Raw genomic sequence first — 22,546 nt, forward strand, 5'->3', positions numbered from 1 at the left:
TTCTTCAACATCTACAACTCCCTAAAAGGAGGTTGAAGCCAGGTAGGGTTGGTACATGCAACAAGTGACAGGTCAAGAGGAAAAGGCCTCAAGTTGTGCCAGGAAAGGTTTAGGTTGGATATTAGGAAAAAAATATTCTTCACAGAAAGGTTTTTCAAGCTGTGGAACAGGCTCGACAGGGAGGTGGTGGAGTTCCCATCCCTGGAGGTATTTAAAAGATGCATGGATGTGGGTGCTGTGGGATGTGGTTTGTGGTAGTGGCTTAGCAGTAGTGAGGTCTAGGCAGGTGGTGGGACTTGGTGATGTCAAAAGTCCTTTCCAATCTCAACAGTTCTGTGATTCTTGAGTCTCTTACATGTAGTAATGGATGGCACCAAGACACATCATTATCTGTTCCCTAGGTGTACAAGATGTAGGAATTTGTTGGATTTTTGTGCATTTCATGGAATTGTTAAGTTTGGAAAAGACCCCTGAGATCATCAAGTCCAACCAACATCACCAATCATGTCAACCCAGCACCACCATGCCCACTAAACCATGTCCCAAAGTGCCATGCCTATGCATTTTTTTAAACACCTCCAGGGACTGTGAGTCCACCACCTCCTGGGGATTTTCTGATTGTCTGAATTTTCTGATTTTTTTCTTGATTTTTCTGATATTTTGATTTTTTTCCCTGATTTTGAGATTTTTTTTCCCCTGATTTATCTGATGTTCTGAAGCAGAAATGTTTATATCACAGAGCACCACAAATTACTTCAAACCATGTCATTATCAGTACCTTGTGCTGGGTCATGGAGGACACAGTGAGGAAAATAGTAGGAAAAAATGTTGTATTTTGGTATTTAAGAATAACTTAGGAATTAGGCAGGCTAAATATACACGTCACTGCTCTCTCCTCTCCGGGTGTCTTGATGAAGCAGCTTCAATCAGTTTACCAGATGCGTGCTTTATTATTATCCTGACTTCCAAGTGTTGCTTGCTTTGAACATCTGAAGACAAAGGCAGCTAATTAACAACTGAAATCAGCAAACTGTGAGGTCCTAGAAGCTGGGGAATTAAAAAAAAAAAAAACAAAAGGGCAACAGAAAGCAGACAAACCACAACAGAGCAAATCCAGCCCTGGGATCCTGCTCAATCCTTGGGCATGTGGAACTCCTCCAATGCTTGGGTGGTGCTGGAGGAGATGTTCCATGTTTCATGTAATTATATAGAATTGTTTTGGTTGGAAAAGAACTCCAAGATCATGGACATCAACTGTCCTCCCAAGAGACAGCGTGGTACCTCCAGTGCTTTGCAGGTGAGCATGGAGAGGATAGGTGTAGTATCTGCCACACTTCTGTTCACCTTCTACCCAGGCATCACTGACCAGTGTGGTACAATTCACAGTGCGTTTAGATTAGATGCATTGAGTGGTAGTGGCACAGCAGTAGTGGTGTGATTGTGAGCTCTAGGTGAGTGGTTGGACTTGATGATCTCAAAGGTCTCTTCCAACCTCAACAGTTCTGTGATTCTATGTGTTAAAAAAGCGTGTAGGCATGGCTCTGGGACATGGTTAGTGGGCATGGTGGTGTTGTTTTGATGGTTAGACTTCATGATCTCAAAGGTCACTTGCAATCACAATAATTCTATGATTCTGTGATACTAGTTGTTCAAAAATGTGTAAAGGTGGCACTCTGGACCATGATTTCGTAGGCATGATGGTGTTAGGTTGATGGACTTGATCTTAGAGGTCTTTTATAACCTCAATGATTCTGTGATACTCGATTGAGAAGCTTCTATGAGGTTTGTGTTTGTTTGGGGCCTTAGGGATGTGGGAAAGGAATTCTTCCAATGCTGTTCTTAACATGCTTGTGCCATCTGGGTTTGGGAAATGGTTGGGTTCAATTCCAAGATTAAAGACTGAAAAATTGAACCTAATGGTGGCAGAAACCTCTGTGGAAAACATACTTCTGTAATTATTTTCATTTTGATTAATAGGCTTTAACGACATTGCAACACCCGTGACTTCAGCTTAATTTAAAGAGTGATTAGTCAGTTAACTCTTCATAATTTCATCAACCCAAAATGAGAATTTTAGCTTTTTTTTTCCTCCTCACACTTCAATGATTCATCCAGCTGAGCTTCTTAATGCTAAATCTTTCTCTGCTTCAGTAAGATTTCCCTGTCTCCATTGTGATTTCCCTTCTTCCCTCTTCCTGAGTGGTTCCCTTTCCACCAACTGGTTCATTGGTGGAAAAAGCTGGTGATGAGCTGGCACAGTGCTCATCCAGACCAGAGCCAGCTGTGTCCTGGGCTGCATCCTCAGCAGCATGGGCAGCAGGTGGAGAGAGGGGAATTCTACTCTACTTCTTTCTGCTGAGACTCCACCTGCAGTTCTGGGGCCAGTTCTGGAGTCCTCAGCACAGGAGAGATATGGACCTGCTGGAGAGGACCAGAGGAGGCCACAGCAATGATGGGAGGGCTGGAAGCCCTCTACTAGGAGGCAAGGCTGAAAGAGGTGAGGTTGTTGATATTGGAGAAGGGAAGGCTCTGGGGATACCTTCTGGTGACCTTTCAGATGCATATAGGGGCCAGTCAGAAAGCTGGGGACAGATTTTGAGTAGGGCCTGTTGTGCCAGGATGAGAGGTGATGGTTTGAAACTAAAAGAGGAAGATTCAGACTGAAGAGGAGGGAGAAATATTTGACACTGAGGGTGGTGAAAGCTTGTCCCAGGTTGCCCAGAGAGGTAGTAGATACCCCGTTTTCTGGAACCATTCTAAGTCAGGTTGTTTAGGGCTCTGTGTAACCTGTTGTAGTGAAAGATCTCAAAGATGACCTTTCCTTTGCAACCCAAACCATTCTATGATTCTATGAGTCTCAATTCTGTGCACTCCCAAAGTCCATAGCTTCCCTCCCAAACTGCTGAGTCCCTCACTGTTCTAGTGCCTTTAGGGAACAAACACCCACAGACACTCACACTTATGTGCAGGGCTTTAAATAGTTGGGTTTTGTAGAGTCTGTTTGGAAATTTGAATATCAATTAGTAAAAATTCAATTAGACACTGAAGCTAGAGTTCTGGAGAGCTTTGACAAGTGAGCATCAATGCCACCAAGATGAGTTGATTTAAAAATCATAGAATGATAGAACAGTTTGGGTTGGAACAGATGTTAAAAATCATCTAGTTCCAATCCCCCAGCCAAGGGCAGGGATACCTTCCACTAGACCAGGCTGCCCAAGTTCCTCTTCAACACCTCCAGGAAGGGATCATCCACAACCTCTCTGAGCAAACTGTTCCAGTGTCTCACCACTCTCACTGTAAAGAATTTTTTTCTAAGAGCCAGTCTAAATCTCCCCTCTTCTAGCTCAAAATCATTGTCCCTCATCCTATCACCAGTCTAAAGACAATGACTTCAGTAGTTGCATGCCTCTGTCATGACAACTCTGCAGAACACCTTGATAGTGGTATCAAAAAAGCACATTTTGGATGATGTTTGAAGCATCTCCAGTGCCTGAGCAAAGTAGACTCTTACATAACAACAACCCAGCAGGGTATTTGGCCAAGCCTGCCCAACAACAGTGCAGGCAGTGGTGTGTTGGGTGAAATTTCACAACAATTGCAAGCATTCTTTTGTCTCTTATTAGTGCTGCTTCTCTTGCTTTGATGCAGCTGTTGAGATCTTTCCAGTACTGCTGATGGAAAAATTGGTAGAGTTCCACAGTGGGAATTCTCCATTAATTGCTCATTATGAAGAGCTTTGGCAGAGGACTTGCCATGTTGACATTCCCAAGTGAAATAGTTTTGAGGTTTCCTTATACTCCTAACAAAATCCATCCCCTGTTATAGAAGCACAGAATTGTTTGGGTTGAAAGGGACCTTAAAGATCATCTAGTTGCAACCCCCTTGCCATGGGTAGGACACCTTCCTCTAGACCAGGTTGCTCAAGGCCTCATCCAGCCTGTCCTTGAACACTTCCAGGGACGGGACATCCACAGCCTCCATGGGCAACCTGTTCCAGTGTCTCACCACCCTCACTGGAAAGAATTTCTTCCTAATCTCCAGTCTACATCTCCCCTCTTCCATCTTCAGTCCATTCGCTCTTCTCCTATCACTACAAGCCCTTGTGAAAACTCCCTCCCCAATGGTACAGCATCATGTAGAAAGATGGTTTCTTCTTCTTGTCATGAAGAAGTACCAGCAGCAGAGGATTAGCCGTACATCCACCAGGGACCCATCACAAGGGAGCAGGTGGCTCAAGCAAGCAATATCAGCACAGGTCATGATGTCATGGAGCAATTTAGGTTGGAAACGACTTTTTGTCCATCCTATTTTTCAAACCAAGAGCAACTCCAGAATAATGTTAGATTGCTCAGGGCTGTGATCAGTCAAACACTGAATGTCTCTGAGGATGCTATCTTGCAGCCTCTCTGATTATAGAATCGTTTGATTGGAAGAGACCTTTAAGATCATTGACTTCAACCGGACTGAACAGAATCAGTTCTGCTCTAGCTTCAAACCTTCATCTAAGGTGAGAAATTCACAGAGGGGTCTTCTGACCTGGCACTGGAGTAGGTTGCCCAGGGAGGTGGTGAAGTTACTGTCCCTGGAGGTGTTTAAAAGACACGTGGATGTGGTGCTGAGGGATGTGGCTTAATGACTGTGGTGGTGGTGGGTTGATGGTTGGACTCAATGATCTTAGAGATCTTCTCCAACCGAAACAATTCTATGATTCCCTGATTCTATGACTTGGTGTTGGAAGCTCTTGGCTGCCAGTCATCCTTGTTTGTTGTCTAAGGATGTGCTTTAACCAGCAGAGGGTGGAAAGCATTCATGTGTGAAATGTTCTGTTGCTCATCACAAGAGATGGAACAGGTGTTTTGCCCTAAAAAACTGCAGTAAGCTAATTTTCCTCTTCTTTTCTTTTTTCTTTTTCTCTTCCACAAGTAGAAGACAGAGTATTTCAGCTGTCTCGTCCCTTTTCAAATGCTGCAGTGCTTTGAAATAACCTTTACAACAAAAACTGAAAGCTCATTAGGAAATGCCACCCTAATTTGGAGCAACATGGCTCATAATTTGTTTCTGAGCTATTAAATTAAGCGTTTTGTGGAGGAGAAAGGAAGGTAACATTTACTTACAATCCGTGAGCTGTTACAAGAGATTATTGCTTGAATTATCCGAAATTTGGGAACGTGGTTTGTTGCTCATTAATCAAGAGACTCTTGAGCTTTATTCTTCTTCGGCAAAGTGCAAGCAGCTAAAGAATCATTTTAAAGCTCAAATTTCTTTTCAATCTGGACTTCTCAAACATGCTCATCCATTAAAGTTACTAATGATGGTCCCACCTGCCTCTGCCTCACCTTAAGTGGTTTGATAAGATGCAGGGACTGTTGATACAGGACAAGGGTTTGAAACCCTGAAGGGAGATTCAGATTGGAGAGAAGAAAGGAATGTTTGACACTGAGTGTGCTTGCTGAGACCCTGGACTAGGTTGCCCCTGGAGGTGGTAGATGTCATATCCCTGGAACCCTTTCAGGTCAGGTTGTTTGGGGCTCTGAGCAACCTGCTCTAGTTGAAGATATCCCTGTCCACTGCAGGGGGTCAGATTGAATGTCCTTTGAAGCTCCTTTCCCACCCAAAGCAGTCTGTGATTTTATGACACAGCCTGTGCCACCCTCTCTATGCTGTTAGGACTTGCTGGTGTGAAGAGTTCACTCAGTGGTTATGACTCAGGTCCATTTCTCACCTCATCAGAAGAATAAAGCAAATATTTGCTCTGTAAAAGTGCATCACCAAGTGTTGGTTACTTTTCTGCAGTCATAGTTTCTTCATTGATAGACTCCAGCTCTCAGTAACACATCTTGGGCAGATATGGTCTGGAGCAGCATGGGAGTTTGTTGATTATTTAGGTCATCATTGGCAGCTCTGAGCAACCTAGTCTACTTGCTGTAGATGTCCCTGCTGTCTGCAGTGGGATTGGACTAGATGGCCTTCAGAGGTCCCTTCCAACCCAAACCAGTCTATGATTCTATGAACTTCTGCAGCTCTGAAGGTAGTGTAACCTCTCCCTGAAACTCACCAGAGTGTTGCCTCCCACATGATTTGGAAGGATGAGTGATTTTTAGTAAGTACTTAGTAAAAAAACCTACTTTTTTTCTAGGTTAATTTCTTTTTCCTTCTTCAATCCATTTGTTCTTGTAGGGAAAGCTCTCAACATGTTGCCCCGGGTGTCAGGGATACCTCCTCTCTGGAGGTGCTCAAGGCCAGGTTGGATGAGGCCTTGAGCAATCTGGTCTAGTGGAAGGTGTTCCTGTCTGTAGCAGGGGGTTTGAGCTGGGTCCTCTCCAACCCAAACCATTCTATGAATAATAAACAATAGTAACATCCTGCTGCCAGGAATCTACTTGTTCCTGATGGACTAGAGCCCAAATTGTTAGTGTTCTCCCATTCCAAGGACTATTGTTAAATACTCCCTATGTAAGCTGAGTGAATTTGGTTGTGGGGATGAAATTTTCTTTAAGCTGATATAGCTGCAGTAATTATTTGATATCTGTATTTTAATCAAGAGAAGTATGTTCTAAAGCCTGTGATGAGTTTACCTGCTCGACAGTAAATGCATGGAGCTAAAAGAAGGGGAATGTGCATTAAATTACTCCATTAAATTGCTGCTTTAAAGGAAAACAGCTGCATGCACATGATCTATGTGCTGGTGGATCCTGCCATTAGGATGCAAATGAGTCTGGCTATTTATTTCCAAAGCTTTAGAAAGTATTTTGTCTAAGAGATATTTAAATGAAAATCATATGTAAGAAACAAGGAGCCAAGATGAAAAACAGAAGGAAATTAAGTATTAGTGGAAACATAATAGAACTGTGATTGGCATTATCAGATATGGTATTGTGTGTATTGTTATAGCCAAAATTCTGAGTGGTAAACGACGATCCAGTTGTGCCTGGTGTTGTGCAGGGGAAAACACACTCTAGACTCTACTGCAAAAATCCTAAAAATGGGGCTTTTGGAGCTGTGTTGAGTCTCTCTTGCTGTTGACTTGTCTGCAAGGTGATGCATGTGCATTGCAGAGAGTCTTGCCATTGCAGAGATCTTCCCATTGCAGTGACTCCTCCCCTTGTAGAGACTCTTCTCATAGCAGAGACTTTTCCCATTGTAGAGACTCTTTCTATTGTAGAGATTCTTCCCATAGTAGACACTCTTTCCATCATAGAGACTCTTTTCATCATATAGACCCTCCCATATTAGAGACCTTTCCCATGGTAAAGACCTTCCCACTGTAGAGACTTCTCATTACAGAGACTCTTCCCATCAGAAAGACTCTATGAACCATTTCAGAAACTCCATCATGGAGTCTGCTGAGGCCTGACTATGCCTGGGTTGTTCTCTCTGTCTTTCCAGATTTGGATGACCCAGTAGTAACAGTGCACCAGAGCATCGGGGAAGCCAAGGAGCAGTTTTACTATGAGAGGACAGTGTTTCTCAGGTGCGTTGCCAACTCCAACCCACCAGTCCGGTACAGCTGGAGACGTGGCCAGGAGGTACTGCTGCAAGGGTCTGATAAAGGAGTGGAGATCTACGAGCCCTTCTTTACCCAGGTAGGAATGAAGGTTAGATGTTATAATTTCCTTAATCAACTTGCACCTCCTTGTGACTGGATCTGCCTGTGTGTGCCTGCCGGGTTTGTGAGTTGGGCAAGTTTCAGGCCACTCATTCCAAGAGGGACATTGAGGCACTAGAGTGGGTCCAGAGTAGGGCAATAAAGCTGCTGAAGTGTCTTGTGAGCAAAAGTCTTGTGAGCAGCAGCTGAGGGAAATGGGTTGTTCAGCCTGGAGAAAAGGCGGCTGAGGGAAGACCTTCTGGCTCTCTACAACTCCCTGAAAGGAGGTTGGAACCAGGTGGGGTTGGTGTCTTCTCCCAAAGAACAAACAATAGGGAAAAGGAAATGGCCTCAAGTTGCACCAGGGCAGGTTTAGGTTGGATATCAGGAAGAATTTATGCACTGAAAGTATGGTCAGATACTGGATCTGGCTGCCCAGTGAGATGATGGATTCATCGTCCCTGGAGGTGTTCAAGAAACTTTGGGACATGGTTTAATGGCCATGGTGGTGTTGGGTTGACAGTTGGACTCAATGATCTTAGAGGTCTTTTCCAACCAAAACAATTTTATGATTCTATTCTACCCCAAAAGGGTTATCAAGGCCTGCCCATTGGAGTGACAGAGTCCCCATGTCTGGAGGAGTTTCAGCACCATGGAGATGTGATGCTGAGTGACACAGTTTAGTGGTAGCTTGGAGTGCTGAGTTTACAGCTGGACTCAATGATCTTAAAGGTGTTTTCCAACCTAAACAATTCCATCATTTGATACCCTCCAGATAACTACACCTCCAAAACAAATCCACTCATATGGTACTATATCACTTCCTAGTATTCCTTTTTTTTTTTTTTTTTTTTTTTTTTTTTTTTGTAAAATTATGGACTAGGAAGCTATGGGAAGATGCTCATTGAGTGCTGTCTGCATGAGCCTCTTTGAAGTCTCTGCTGGGGCTCTGCAAGGCCAAACCTCTGATTTCTGTGCTATTCCCTAATCTTTTCCACTACAATGCAAAATGATTCTGCAAAGATGTTCCAGTCTGAAAAGCATTTCAAAGAGGCTAAACTCTATGGCAACTCCCTCTGTTAGGTTTAGGTTGGATTTTTTCCCCCCTTTTATTCTGTTTTTCACTTCTTTGAATAGCAATTTTTGTTGGAGAATGACACGCTTAAAAGATGAGGTGGCACAAATGGAGCTCTAGCTCAGACTGAGCCATCAAAAGGTTCTGTCAGACTGAATCAGATCTAATTTGCCGTTAGCACATTTGCACAGTCTGGAAATAAAATCCGAATTTTGGGGGTTGAAAAAGACCTCTGAGATCATCAAGTCGAACCGTCAACCCAACACCATCATGGCCATTAAACCATGGCCCAAAGTTTCTTGAACACCTCCAGGTACTGTGACTCCACCACCCCCCTGGGCAGCCTGTTCCAATGCCTGACTGCTCTTTCAGCAAAGAAACGTAACTGAAAAAAAGTGTGTGATGGAGTTTGTCAAAAAAAGAAGTTTTTTGCTCTTCACTCCAAGGACGTTGAGGGGTGACAGCAGGTCCAGATAAGGGCATTAAAGCTGGTGAAGGGTCTGGAGAACAGGACTGGTGAGGAGCAGCTGAGGGAACTGCAGTTGTTTAGCCTGGAGAAGAGGAGGCTGAGGGGAGAGCTCATTGCTCTGTACAAGTCCCTGAAAGGAGGTTGGTCTCTTCTCACTATTGTCAGTGACAGAATGAGAGGACATGGCCTGAAATTGTGCCAGGAGAGGTTTAGGTTGGATATTAGGAAACAATTCTTTGCTGCAAGAGTGGTCAGGCTGCCCAAGGAGGTCGTGGAGTCACCTTCCCTGGAGATGTTCAAGAAACCTGTGGACATGGCATCTTGGGACATGGTTTAATGGCCATGGTGGTGTTTTGTTGACTCAAGGATTTTTGAGGTCTTTGTGAAGTGAAAAAATTCTGTGATTCAATGAAAAAAAATGGTTTGGAATGTCTCAAGTAATACCAGAGTTGAAAACTGCAGGGTAATTTGGTCTTCATAGCAGAAAACAACCTGCAACTTTCATAAATATTGTCCAGTTAATAGTTTGAGAGCACCTTCTTATTTTTTCTTTTTATTGGACTTGACAGTTTTATATTGCTACAGCAGCTTGGTCCTTCCCTGAGAAACATGTTGCCTGGAACTTTGCAGAGATGAGAATTAGATTAAACAGTCAAGTTGTTGGTCTCCTAAATGTGATGAGATTACTTTGAATGTAACAATTATGGACCCAGTTTAGTACATTTGTGGCTCCTTTCCATGTCTAATCTGCAGGGTTGTAATGTTTTGGGTAAAAAGTGAGAGGCTCCCCTGACATGGGACTTTCAGAGTTAATCTTTCAATATGGAAATGCTGATGATTATCTTTCCTGTCATCTAATCAGAGCACATGTAATAACCTGTGTCCCAGAATCCCAGCATGGTGGGATTGGAAGGGACAGCCAGAGATCATCAAATACAGCAGGTTGCCCAGGATCACAATGGCCAGGCAGGTTTAGAATCTCTCCAAAGAAGGAGACTCCACAATTTCTCTGGGCAGCCTGCTCCAGGGATCCATGGTCTCTCTCCAGCAGTTCCCTGTGTCTCTTAAGATGGAGAGCCCAGAACTGGACCCAGGACTCCACATGTGGCCTCCCTAGCCTCCCAGGTTAGGAGAAACTCCCTCAGCCTGCTGGCCATGCTCTTTTTGATGCACCCCAGGAGACCACTAGCCTTCTCAGCTATGAATACACATTGCTGGCTCCTGGGCAACTTGTTATCCCCCAGCAATCCCAACTCCTTCTTCTTGGTGCTGCTTCCCAGCAGGTCACCCCTCACCTGTACTGGTGCTGGGGGTTATTCCTCCCCAGGTGCAGGACTCTGCACTTGCCCTTGTTGAACTTCATGAGGTTCCCCTCACCCAGTTCTCCAGCCTGGCCAGCTCTCACTGAATGGCAGCACAGCCTGATGGGGTGTCAGCCACTCCTCCCAGCTTGGTATCATCAGCAAATGTGTATCACATGAAATCAGAGGCAATGTTTATTTTCAAAGAAACCTATTTTGGGGTTACTAGGAGCATTCTTCCTAGAATCTCTGTCTTGCCTGAATGAATGCCTAGATCAGCTTGTCATGTTGATAGTCCCAAACCTATCCATCACCTTGTTACATTTATTGGAGGTCATGTTGAATTAGTGTATCTTGTCAGTGTTCCTATAAGATCTGATATATAGTTTTAAGAGGAAAAGATGTAATTAAAGGGTCCAGAGCCATGAATGTCTCCTGGATATCTCTGCCTAATTCCTTCATCATCTGATATTTTAGCAAACAGTAAGAGCTGATGAGAAGAGGGACAGAGGGGGTTTGAGCATAAAGAGATACCAATGTGAGGTGGCATTTTTTGGAGGGATGTCTTTAAAGCTTGAGGAGGGTTGATTTAGTCTTGGAGATTAGGGAGAAATTCTTTGCAGTGATTGTGATAAAGTTGAACAGGTTGTCCAGGGAGGTTGTGGATGCCCCTTTGCTGGAGGCATCCAAAGCCAAGTTGGATAAGGCCTTGAGCATCCTGGTTTAGTGGAAAGTGTCCCTGCTTGTGGTAAGGGGATTGTAACTAGATGATCTTAAAATCCCAATCAATGAATGTGTGCAGGTGGATTATCAGCCTGAAAATCAAATTAAATGTAAAGGAAAAGTAGTAGTAAGACAATTGGCTGGAAGAGTTGTGAATGCATCCTCTGTGGAACTGCTTAGGACCACGCTGGATGGTTTTGAGCAACCTGTTCTATTGGGAGATGTCCTGCCCATGGCAGGAGGGTTGAATCTAGATGATCTTTGAGGTTCCTCCAAACTCTAGCCATTCTATTAATTAAATTTTCTAAATAGTTGTACCCCAAAAAGTCCAATTTTTTCCCACTGTTGTCTTATGAAAACGTAGAAGGCACCTGGAAACTGGACATAAAGGAATTCTTTAAACTGACACAGATGACACTAAATTGCATGAGCTGAGGCCAATGGGATGAGGTTCAACAAAGCCAGGTGCTGGGTCCTGCACTTGGGTCACAACAACCCTATAAACACTTCAGGCATCGGGCAGAGTGTCTGGAAAGTTACTGGGCTGAAAACTATCTGGGGGTGCCGGTTAACAGCAGGTGAAGATGAGTCAGTGTGTGCCCACGTGGCCAGCAAGGCCAACAGCATCCTAGCCTGGAGCAGTAACACTGGGGACAGCAGAACCAGGGCAGTGATTGTCCCCCTTTGCTGAGCACTGGTGAGGGCACACTTCACATGCTGGGTTCAGTTCCAGGACCCTCACTCCAAGAAGGACATTAAGGTGCTGGATCAGGTCTAGAGAAGGGCAACAAAGGGTCTGGAAAACAAGTCTGATCAGGAGAAGCTGAGGGAACTGCAGTTGTTTATCCTGGAGAAGAAGAGACTGAGGGAAGAACTTTCTACAACTCCCAGTGCTGTTAGAGTGGGATGGGGGCAGTCTGTTCTCCCTAGGATCAGGTGATAGAATGAAAGGAAACATCCTGAAACTGTGCCAGGGGAGTTCAGGTTGGATACTAGGAATGATGTCTTTGCTGCTAAAGTGGTCAGGCATTGGAACAGGCTGCTCAGGGACATGGTAGAGTCACCATCCTGGGAGGTATTCAAGAAACATGTGGCCATGGCACTTTGGACATGGTTTAATGGCCATAGTGGTGATGGTAGAACTTGATAATCCTAGAGGTCTTTTCCAACCAAAACAATTCTATGATTTTTTTTTTCTTCTTTTGATGACTCAGAGAACACTGATAACTTATTTTAGCTGCCACGGGGGAAAAAAGAAATGAACAAAGATTCTGGTTCTTATCTTGGAGGAGTGTTTTAAATCCTGAAGTGTTCCAAACCCATCTTGAAACAGATTTTTTTTGTTCTAAGAGCCTGCATCGTCCTCATCACGTATTGTGATTGTGCAGCCGGAGTACAAGATTAAATTTGCTGTATTTACAATAATTATGCAATTAGACATGATTAGGCTAATTATCCAACCCAGTGAAGAAAATACATACATTTTTCTCCATCTCTGCAAGCTGGGGACATGATCCAAAAAACCATTGTGAGTTCAGCCCACAAGTTCAGCTTGGAGTCCAGAGCTAAGGAATGAATGAATAGGATGCAGCTGGTCTGTGTCTCTAGAACTCAACGACTTTGGTAGATGTGATCCTACTAAGCTCTAGTCCAGACAAATCCTGGCTTCCAGTGTTTCCAAGGATGGGGCAGCTACCATCTCTCTACTGGAGCATCTACCATGTCTTAGGGATGGGGTATCTTCCACCTCTCTGCTGGACTATTTACCACCTCTTAGGGATGGGGCATTTACCCCCTCTTTTTCAGGTATTATCTTGGGTGGGATGTTGAGCAACCAGATCTAGTGGGAGATATCTCTGTCCCTGTCAGGAGAGTTGAAAATAGATGACCTTTGAGGTCCCTTCTAACCCATTGAGGCCATTTCCTCTCATCCCTAACCCATTGAGACCATTTCCTCTCATCCTGTCACTTGTTCCCAGGAAGAAGAGACCAACTCTCACTTTACTCAAGCTTCCTTTCAGGGAGTTGTGGAGAGGAATGAGGTCTCCCCACAGCCTCCTCTTTTCCAGATTGAACAACCCCAGTTCCCTCAGCTGCTCCTCACCAGACCTGTTCTCCAGACCCTTCACCAGCTTTGTTCCCTTCTCTAGACATGCCCCAGCCCCTCAATGATCTTCTTGGAGTGAGGGGGCCCAAAACTGAACACAGTATTTGAGGTGCAACCTCACCAGTGCCAAGTACAGGGGCACAATCACTTCCCCAGTCCTGCTGGCCACACTATCCCTGATCCTCCGATTGGAAGGGACCTTTAACCATCATCTAGCCTAACCCCCCTGCAGTCAGCAGGGACATCTGCAACTAGAGCAGGTTGCTCAGAGCCCCAGACAACCTGACTTGCAGTGGTTCCAGGGACAGGACGTCTGGTAATATACTGTAAGATTTAAAATATGTATCTCAGAAACTTGCTGCTTTCTTCTGAGTTTCTGGTTCTGTGGTGCCTATTTCATATCATGCTGTAGTAGAAATGTCCTGTTTTCCAGTTTTGCAGGGGAAATCTCTACTTTTCCAGTTTTGATTGTGGCTGAAGGAACTCCTTCATTCCATATCCCATTCAGGTCCGTGCTCCATTATTTCTACTGCTGGCTTTAAACCCAATTCAGCAGCAGCCCATTTTGAAAGGAAAGGAGCAGCATTTTTGTACCTTTTGGTTTTGTTTTTATTTTTCAGCACATAAACTTTACCTTAAGATTTATTATCCCAAAGAATAACTTCAAGACTGTCCAACCAATTTCCCACTCTGTGCTCTCTTTTCTTATTGCCTTTAATATTAAATGTGTTTTCTTGACCACTTCAACATCTGCCTCTATTTAGAATCAAAGGATTGGTTTGACTCAAAAAGACCTTTAAGATCAAGCCCACCCATTAACCCAGCCCTGCCAGGTCACCACTAAACCATGTCCCTCAAAACCACATCTACGTTGCTTTGATGGGGACTCCAGCAGCCTGGGGCATGGCTTGACAACCCTTTTGGAGAAGAATTTGTTTCTCATGTCCAATCTAAACCTCCCCTGGTGCAATTCAAGGCCATTTCCTCTTGCTCTATCACTTCTCCCTTGGGAGAAGAGAGCAGCTCCACCCTGGTTCCAATCTCCTCTCAGAGAGTTGTAGAGAGCAATGAGGTCTCCCCTCAGCCTCCTTTTCTCCAGGCTTCTGCAACCACAGTTACTTCAGCTGCTCCTGATGAAACTCTCTACATATTCTTCCTGCCTCCTAAAAGTCAATTTTGGTGTTTCCCTCAGTCCCTTCCTAACGTTCTGTCTTGCACACACAGGGAGAAACCAAGATCCTGAAGCTGAAGAACCTCCGACCTCAGGACTATGCTAATTACAGCTGCATCGCCTCGGTGAGGAATGTCTGCAGCATCCCTGATAAGATGGTGTCCTTCCGACTCTCGAACAAAACAGGTGAGTCTCCAGCAGCCACCTGACACTTGATGTCCTCCTCATCTCTTATCTTTCATTGGTGATCTCCTGCTTAAAGCCTACCTGACCCTGTGTGGCTAACGAGAGGGTGGAGGTACCCAGGAGCGAGGTGGAGAAGCCAACTGAAGATGTTTTCTGGTCTGTTTTTTTTTTCCTAAGTTAGTATCTGAAGAATAATGTTGATTCTATACTTCTCTGTCCCTTTCCATGGCTGGGGGGTTATGACTAGATGATCTTTGAGGTCTCTTCCAACCCAAACCATTCTATGACACTATTATTCTATGATTTTTATGACTGAGATTTTCCTCCAGTGTCTGAGAGGAAAATTGTTACAAAGATGGTATGGAAGAGGGTAGATTTGGGTTAGATATTAGGAAGAAGTTCTTCACCACAAAGCTGGTGAGGCACTGAAACAGATTGCCCAGAGAAGTTGTGAATGCCTTGTCACAGGAAGTGTTCAGAGCCAGGCTGGATGGAGCCTTGGGCACCTGGTCCAAGCAGTGGGTTGTGTATCTCCTCCTCTTTGGGGCTTATCACTGCTGTGTGTATCCAAATCCTCACACCAGTGGTTGATCTCAAGAAGTGTAGTTGGGAATGCTGGTTGGGAAGGATGGAAACTGCAGATTTTATAATCCTGAGGAAGGGTTGGAAAAGACTTAGGATCACAGGGCTATAAGGATGATGAAGGAACTGGGGGCTGCAAGGATGATGAAGGAACTGAAGGAACTCTTTTCTTACAGGAAGAGGCTGAGAGACCTGGGTCTCTTTAGCCTGGAAAAGAGAAAAATGAGATAGCATCTTATAAATAAATAGAAATAGGTAATTATCATGAGGATGGAGCTTGGCTCTTTTCATCGGTGCCCAGGGAAAGGACAAGAGACAATGGGTAAAAACTAGGGCACAGGAGTTTTAACTTGAGGAGAAACTTCTTTGCTGTGAGAGTGCTGGAGTCCTGGAGCAGGCTTCTGAGGGAGATTGAGGGGTCTCCCTCTCTGGAGAGATTCTAGACTCACCTGGACATTGTGATCCTGGGCAAACTACAGAGGATGACCCTGCTTGAGCAGGGAGATTGGACTGGATGATCTCCAGAGGTCCCTTCCAACCCCTACTATTCTATGATTCTGTGATCATTGAGTCCAATCATAACTGAACATCTCCCTGTACACAACTGTTAGACCATGTCTGTAAGCTCCTCATCTAAATGTCTTTTAAACACCTCTAGGGATGGGGTCTCTACCACTTCCCTGAGCATCCTGTTCCAATGCCTGATGACCCCTTTGGGGAAGAAATTCTTCCTCGTGTCCAGCTTAATCCTCCCCTGGTCCTATTGCTTGTTACTGGGAAAAGAGACCAACTCCTTCTTCACTCCAGCCTCCTTTCAGGGAGTTGTAGGGAGCCAGAAGGTCTCCCCTCAGCCTCCTATTCTGCAGGCTGAACAATCCCAGTTCCTGCAGCTGCTCCTCTCCAAACCAGTTCTCCAGACCCTTCACCAGCTTTGTTACTCTGCTCTGGATGTGCTCAATAACCTCAATGTTATTCATGGAGTGAGAGGCTTCTCCTAAAGGTTCTGTGTCCAGTATCTGTCCAAAGTAATTTGTAAACCAGGTGCCAAAGAGTAAAAATTCTCAGTTTAGAGTATGACATAATTAGGAATTTCAGAAAAGTGTTTTCTGGAGAGCAATTCTGCAGGAAATGTAGTATCACTTGAAGACTTCAGGTTAGATTAGTTTGAGTTCTGCCTTAATAACCTCTGCCTCAAGGTGCTGAAAACAGGTAGCAAGCAGAAAAAAAGAAAGGAAAAAAAAAGGCAGTGGAGGCATTAAAATGCTGAGAGTGCCCAAGAAGAACTATGAATTGTATTTGCACTTGCATATTTCACATTATTTCTGTCCTGGTGGCTTTATTCCAAGGAGTTGCCTCCAGCAATTTCTGAATTTCTGATGTGACAGCAGGGACTTTAAAAACCCCTGGTACCTACAATGAGTGTACACAGCCCACTGCAAAGTAAATTCAGGGCTCAGCTTTAAAGCTGTCACTGGCAGTAGGGGACTGCAGTCAGCTCCAAAAGTATCAGAGAATGTTAGGAGTTGGAGGGACTTCTTGAGATCATCCTGTCCAACCCCCCAGCTAAAGCAGGGGCACCCACAGTAGGCTGCCCAGGATCACAATGTCCAGGTGGCTCACAACGTCTCCAGGCAGCCTGCTCCAGGGCTCCAGCACCCTCACACCAAACAAGTTTCTCCTCCTGTTCAGATGGAACCTCCTGGATTCCTCTTTGTGCCTTTTAGCCCATATCCTGGTGCTGAGCATCCCTGAGGAGAGTCGTGACAATCTGGACAGGGAAGAAGAGGCTTGGCCCTGTGGATCCCTCAGCTTGCTCCTGAAGATGCCATCCATGGGATGCAATCCCTTGTTGGGCAGTTGAGGCTCATCTGTCCTGGCTGCTCCTCCCTGCAGGTTCCACCTCTGTCTTCCTGCCCCTCCGTGGGTGGGCTGCAAGCTGTGGCAGTGCCCTTGGTGTGCAAATTAAAGAAGTTCCATCTCATGTTCAGATGGAACTTCTTATACTCAAGTTTGTGCCTATTACCCCTTGTCCTGGCAAAAAAAAATTTGGAAACCCCTTAATTTACTCTCTTTAATTAATTTTGCAATGGAAAAAAAAGATCATAATGTGAGGTTTGTCATTGTTGATTGCTGTGATTACACAAATCTATTGGAGAGGGTTCAGAGGAGGGCCACAAAGATGATCAGGGGGCTGGAGCACCTCTCATGTGAGTGCAGACTGAGAGAGCAGGGGCTGATCAGCCTGGAGAAGAGAAGGCTCCAGGGAGCCCTTAGAGCAGCCTTCCAGTACCTGAAGGGGGCTACAAGGAAAGATGGAGAGGGACTTTTATAAGAGCCTGTGGTGACAGGAGAAGGGGGAATGATTTGAAATTTGAGTGGGGGAGATTTAGATTGGAATATTAGGAAGAAGTTCTTCATTATGAGGGTGGTGAGACACTGGAACAGATTGTCCAGAGAACTTGTGGACTTCTCATCCCTACAAGTATTTAAGTCCAGGCTGGAAGAGGCTTTGAGCAACCTGGGCTAGTGGGAGGTGTCCCTGCCAACGTCAAGAGGTTTGAATCTAGGTGATCTTTAAGGTTCCTCCCAATCAAGCCATTCTATGATTTCATACAAGAAGAACAAGGGAAGCCTGTCTGCCATGTGGAGGTGCAGCTGGTAGCTGGGAGAAACTTTCCTTCATCTATCCTCATCCATGATAACAGTATGAGAGTTGCTGCCACTTGCCTTTGTGTTGAGGTGGTAATTTTGCTGGGGGAGACAGAACAGCCTCCGTCCCTGTTGGACCTCCTCTACAACAGGGGATTCTGTATATCAGAGTAATGATGGAAGATCATTAGCTATTCTGAAATGAGGACAGGTGATCAAGATCTAATTTGGCAAGAATGAGGTATTCCCACCTTACCCATGTCTTCATTTTGGGAGAAGGGTGTTCTCAAGGGTCAGGGTTGGTTTGGAAAACCCTCTGCTTTTCCAAAGGGAAGAGAAAGGAAAGAAGGGAGAGATGCTGATGGGGCAGGAAGGAAACTTAGCCTTCTGGGATGGAAAGAAGAACAATCCCATGGAATGGAGACAAAAAGACACAAACCAAGAGCCCACTGAAATCCTAATAGCAATGATGGCACCATTGGCACCACTGGTGCTGGGTGCAGGCACTGTTTAAGACCCAAACTGGACTCAGAAGCAGATAGGAACCAGATTCAGGAGCTGGATTCTGTGACAGAGGAATCAGGATGGAAGGCAGAAGGGACAGAGTCCTCCTGGGACAACAGGCAGAGATGAAGAGGCTTGGTCCTGGGGATCCCTTAGCTTTCTCCTGAAGGTGCCATCCAAGGGATGCAATCCCTTGTTGGGTAGTTCAGGGTCACCTCTCCTGGCTGCTCCTCCCTACAGGTGCCAGCTCTGTCCCAACCTTCAGCTGAGGTTTGCAAGTCTTTGTGGAGCATCTGTGTGTGGTGGCTTGCCACTCACCTCTGTTGATTGATATGGTGAGCACACAGTGGCTGGGAAGGTGCTGTGCTGCAGGGAGCACCTTGGCTCCCCACTGGCACTCCCTGGCTGCCACTGCACGCTGCTGAGCAGCATGGCTTCCACGCTCTGTGACCAGCACTGGCCACATGGAGTGAGGGTTGGCAGATTGTGCTTGGGGAAGGTTGTTCAGCAGATGTGGAAAAAAAAAAACCCTTCATGTAACTGTTAGTGTGCCTGGAAATCCTGACTGCTCTTATGGTGGTCTGCTCCTATCTTGACTACTTTCTGCATCGGGGCCGCTGAGCCTCTTGCAGATGAGGGCCACACATAATGCCAGCATGGTGGAGATTGGAAGTGATCTCTAAAGGTCATCTAGTTCTCCCCTTCTTCTAAAGCAGGGGCACTCAGAGCAGGTTTCCCAGGATCTCAATGTCCAGGTAGATTTGGAATCTCTCCAGAGAAGGAGACTCCACAACCTCTCTGGGCAGCCTGCTCCAAGACTCCAGCACCCTCACAGAGATGCTCCAGGCCTCTCAGCATCTTTGTAGCCTCCAGTGGACTCTCTTCAGTATTTTCCTGTCTCTCTTCAACTGGGGAGCCCAGAACTGGATCCAGTTCTCCAGATGTGGCCTCAAGTCACTTCTGCTTTATTATCTTCTCATATTATAGAAAATATTGTGACAGAGGGACATGAGCAGTTGTTTTTATCTCTTTCTCTCTCTCAAGTCTCCTCACCTCCCCTCACCAGCAGCTTCAGGTGACTTGGGGATGAACGCAGACATTTGTTTCAAGGAGAGAATTGCAGATCCAGGTGCTCTGCTGCCACTGTTTATGCTGCAGGGTCTTTCATCCATCTGTATTCCTGTGCACACACTTGAGTTGAGAGGCTAATTTGAGGAGCACCAGACATGTCTTTGGGTGAGTAGTTCAGGTTTCTGTTCAGTGCCACCCTCCAGCTTGTCCCTGTGACCTTTTTGCTGTCTGGGCTCACTCTGTCTTGCTTATTATTTGATTGCATGTTGTAGCATCACTGGAGTAACAATCAATTACTGGGACAAAACCAATGCAAAGGAAAGTTTCTACATGCTTCTGCTTGAATAATTGAGAGATAATTAAGCTTATGCCATCAGGTGAACAGATCTTCATCACTACACTTTGGACAGGATACAGGTTTGAAGTGTTAGATATAGGAATAATTAGGTTCAAGGACATCTCCTTCATTCAATAGCAGTGTGTTAATTACATCTGCTTGTTGTGAGTCTGAAGCCTTCCACACAGCATCATGTGCCTGGATGTTCTGCAGGAGTTGGATGGAGTTGGCATCACTTGACAGACACATGGATTTCTTTGGTCCAGTGCACACCAATTAAAAAAACAGCCAAGGTGGTGGTTGGAAGGGGCCTCTGGAGACCATCCAGTCCAGCCCCCTGCTAAAGCAGGGGCACCCATAGCAGGTTGCCCAGGGTCACAATGTCCAGCTGGGTCTGCAATGTCTCCAAAAGAGGATACTCTACAACCTCTCTGGCAGCCTGCTCCAGGGCTCCAGCACCCTCACACCAAACAAGATTCTCATCTTCAGGTGGAACCTCATGGGTTCAAGATTTTGCCTGTTGCCCCTTGTCCTGCCACTGGGCACCACTGACAAGAATCTGGCCCCATCTTCTTGTACCCCCTAGGTCACAGGATCACAAGATGTTAGGGGCTGGAAGGGACCTGTGGAGATCAGGTGTCCAACCCCCTTGCAAGAGCAGGACCATAGAATCTAGCATAGGTTGCACAGGAATGCATCCAGACAGGTCTTGAAAGTCTCCAGAGGAGACTCCACAGCCTCTCTGGGGAGTCTGTTCCAGTGCTCTGTGACCCTTACAGTAAAAGAGGTTTTCCAGGCCCCTCAGCATCTTTGGAGCCTCTGCTGGACTCTCTCCAGCAGCTCCTTGTGAAAACCCCAAAGTGGATGTTGTAATGAGAACCTGAAATCATCTCAGGAGCATGTGACCATCCATATGCCAAAGTCCAAGATGACAATTAGCAGTAATATTGTAGAGCAGCAGGTGGAGATGCTTGTTGAGCACAGACTCACTTTGTATCTAAAGAGGACTATTACACTGCAAATTGATGATCTAAATAGATGAGGAGTTTGCAGGGAAGCAGAAGCCCTGTGAAGTGACTCACCTGCTGGCAGATTGCTGGTGAGTGGCAGGAACAGAAATAGAAGTCAAGATGTGAGGAAGAAACAGCAAAGGGACTCATTTTTACAGGACTCATTTGTTTTTAGCAGGCTGTGTCCCTCTAAAATCAGCACGTAGATGTTAATTTGGGTGAGTTAATGCAAGCAGGAGTTGTAAAGCCAAGTGCAGCTGCTCTGCAACAAAGTCAAGGAGTTGTTCTGACAAAAAGCAGGTGCCCTGATGCTTGTCTTAGTCTGTGTGCTTAAGTCACAGCATCCCAGCATGGTGGGGGTTTGAAGGAACCTCTGGAGATCATTCAGTTCAACCCTCTGGCTAAAGCAGGGTCACCCACACCAACTTGCTCAGGATCACAATGGCCAGCTGTGTTTGGAAGCTCTCCATAGGAGAGCTCCTCTCTGCGCAGCCTGCTCCAGGGCTCCAGTACCCTCGCGTCAAAGAACTTCCTCCTCATCTTCAGATGCAATCTCCTGGGTTCCAGTTTGCTCCCACTGCCCCTTGTCCTGTCTCTGGTCACCACTGACAAGAGACTGGCCTCATTCTCTTGCCCCCCACAGGTCCTTTAGCTTTTGTGGAGCACTGAGAAGATCCCTTCAGGGTGCTCTTCTCCAGGCTCAACAGCCCCAGGTCTCGCAGCCTTTCCTCCTCACAGAGATGCTCCAAGCCCCTCAGCATCTTTGTAGCCTGCCCTGGGCTCTCTCCAGTAGTTTCTTGTCTGTCTTGAACTGGGGAACCCAGAACTGGACCCAGGAATCCAGATGTGTCTTCAGTAGGGCACAGTAGAAGGGAGGGAATCTCCCTTGACCAGCTGGCCACATTCTTCTCCATGTGCCCCAGGAGACTATTGGCCTTCTTGGCAAGAATAGCAGATTGCTGGCTCAGTATGTCCATGCTGTACCCCAAATTAAATCTTCTGAGATACCAAACTGAGAGTGGGGGTTAATACAGGGTCTTGACAGGCTGTAAAAACCCCACATCCTGTCCCTGGAGGGGAACAACCAACCCATCTACCACAGCGTTTTGGGGGCAACTGGCTAGAAATCAGCTTTGCATAAAGGGAGCAGAGTTGTCCTACAGACAAGCTGAAGATGAGCCAGCAGTGTGCCCATGCCAAAAAGGCCAACAGCACGCAGGGCTGCAGCCAGCAGATCTAGGGAAGTGATCCTTCCCCTCTGCTCTGCCCCTGTGGACACCGTCAGACTCCTCTGTCGAGTTTGGGGCTTCCTAGAGCAAGGAAGGCATGGATAGATTGGAGCAAAACCAATGGAGACCACAGTGATGCTCTGGAGCTAGAGCAGGTGACACATGAGAGGAAGCTGAAGGAGCTGGGTTTGCTTGCTTTGGCGAAGACACTGAGGTCTGAGCAACCAATATCTAATCAGAAGTGCTTCAAGCAGGGTTCTGACCAGAGGCCTCCAGAGATCCGTTCTGATGGAGGTCACTCTGCAATGCTGTGAGGAAAAGCAAGGACATTCAAATGCAAGAGTGTTGTGGAAGCTCTTGTTTGAATTCAGTATCATCTTCTCTCCCTAGCATGTAAGAACTGAGGAAGGTCCTGAGGACCTATCACCCTGCCTTAGCCTTGTCCATACATTGGTCAGGAGGGGCTTCTTTTGGAGGATGCTTAGCAGGAACAAATGCAGCCTCCTTTAGAAATGCAGGGATGGTGCTGTTCCAAGCACGATTCTAC

General features: G+C 45.8%; 1 protein-coding gene across 1 annotated transcript in view; it reads left to right on the forward strand.

Annotated features, from left to right (window-relative positions):
* The window catches only part of MDGA2 (MAM domain containing glycosylphosphatidylinositol anchor 2), a 225,200-nt gene that overhangs the window by 63,423 nt on the left and 139,231 nt on the right, over positions 1-22,546 (forward strand). Inside the window, exons 5-6 of the mRNA XM_054400689.1 lie at positions 7,387-7,583; positions 14,485-14,617. Coding sequence (XP_054256664.1) covers positions 7,387-7,583; positions 14,485-14,617 — 330 coding nt within the window. The remainder of the gene's footprint in view (positions 1-7,386; positions 7,584-14,484; positions 14,618-22,546) is intronic.

This window comes from Indicator indicator, chromosome 4 (assembly GCF_027791375.1).
Source record: "Indicator indicator isolate 239-I01 chromosome 4, UM_Iind_1.1, whole genome shotgun sequence".
Lineage (NCBI taxonomy): Eukaryota > Metazoa > Chordata > Aves > Piciformes > Indicatoridae > Indicator > Indicator indicator.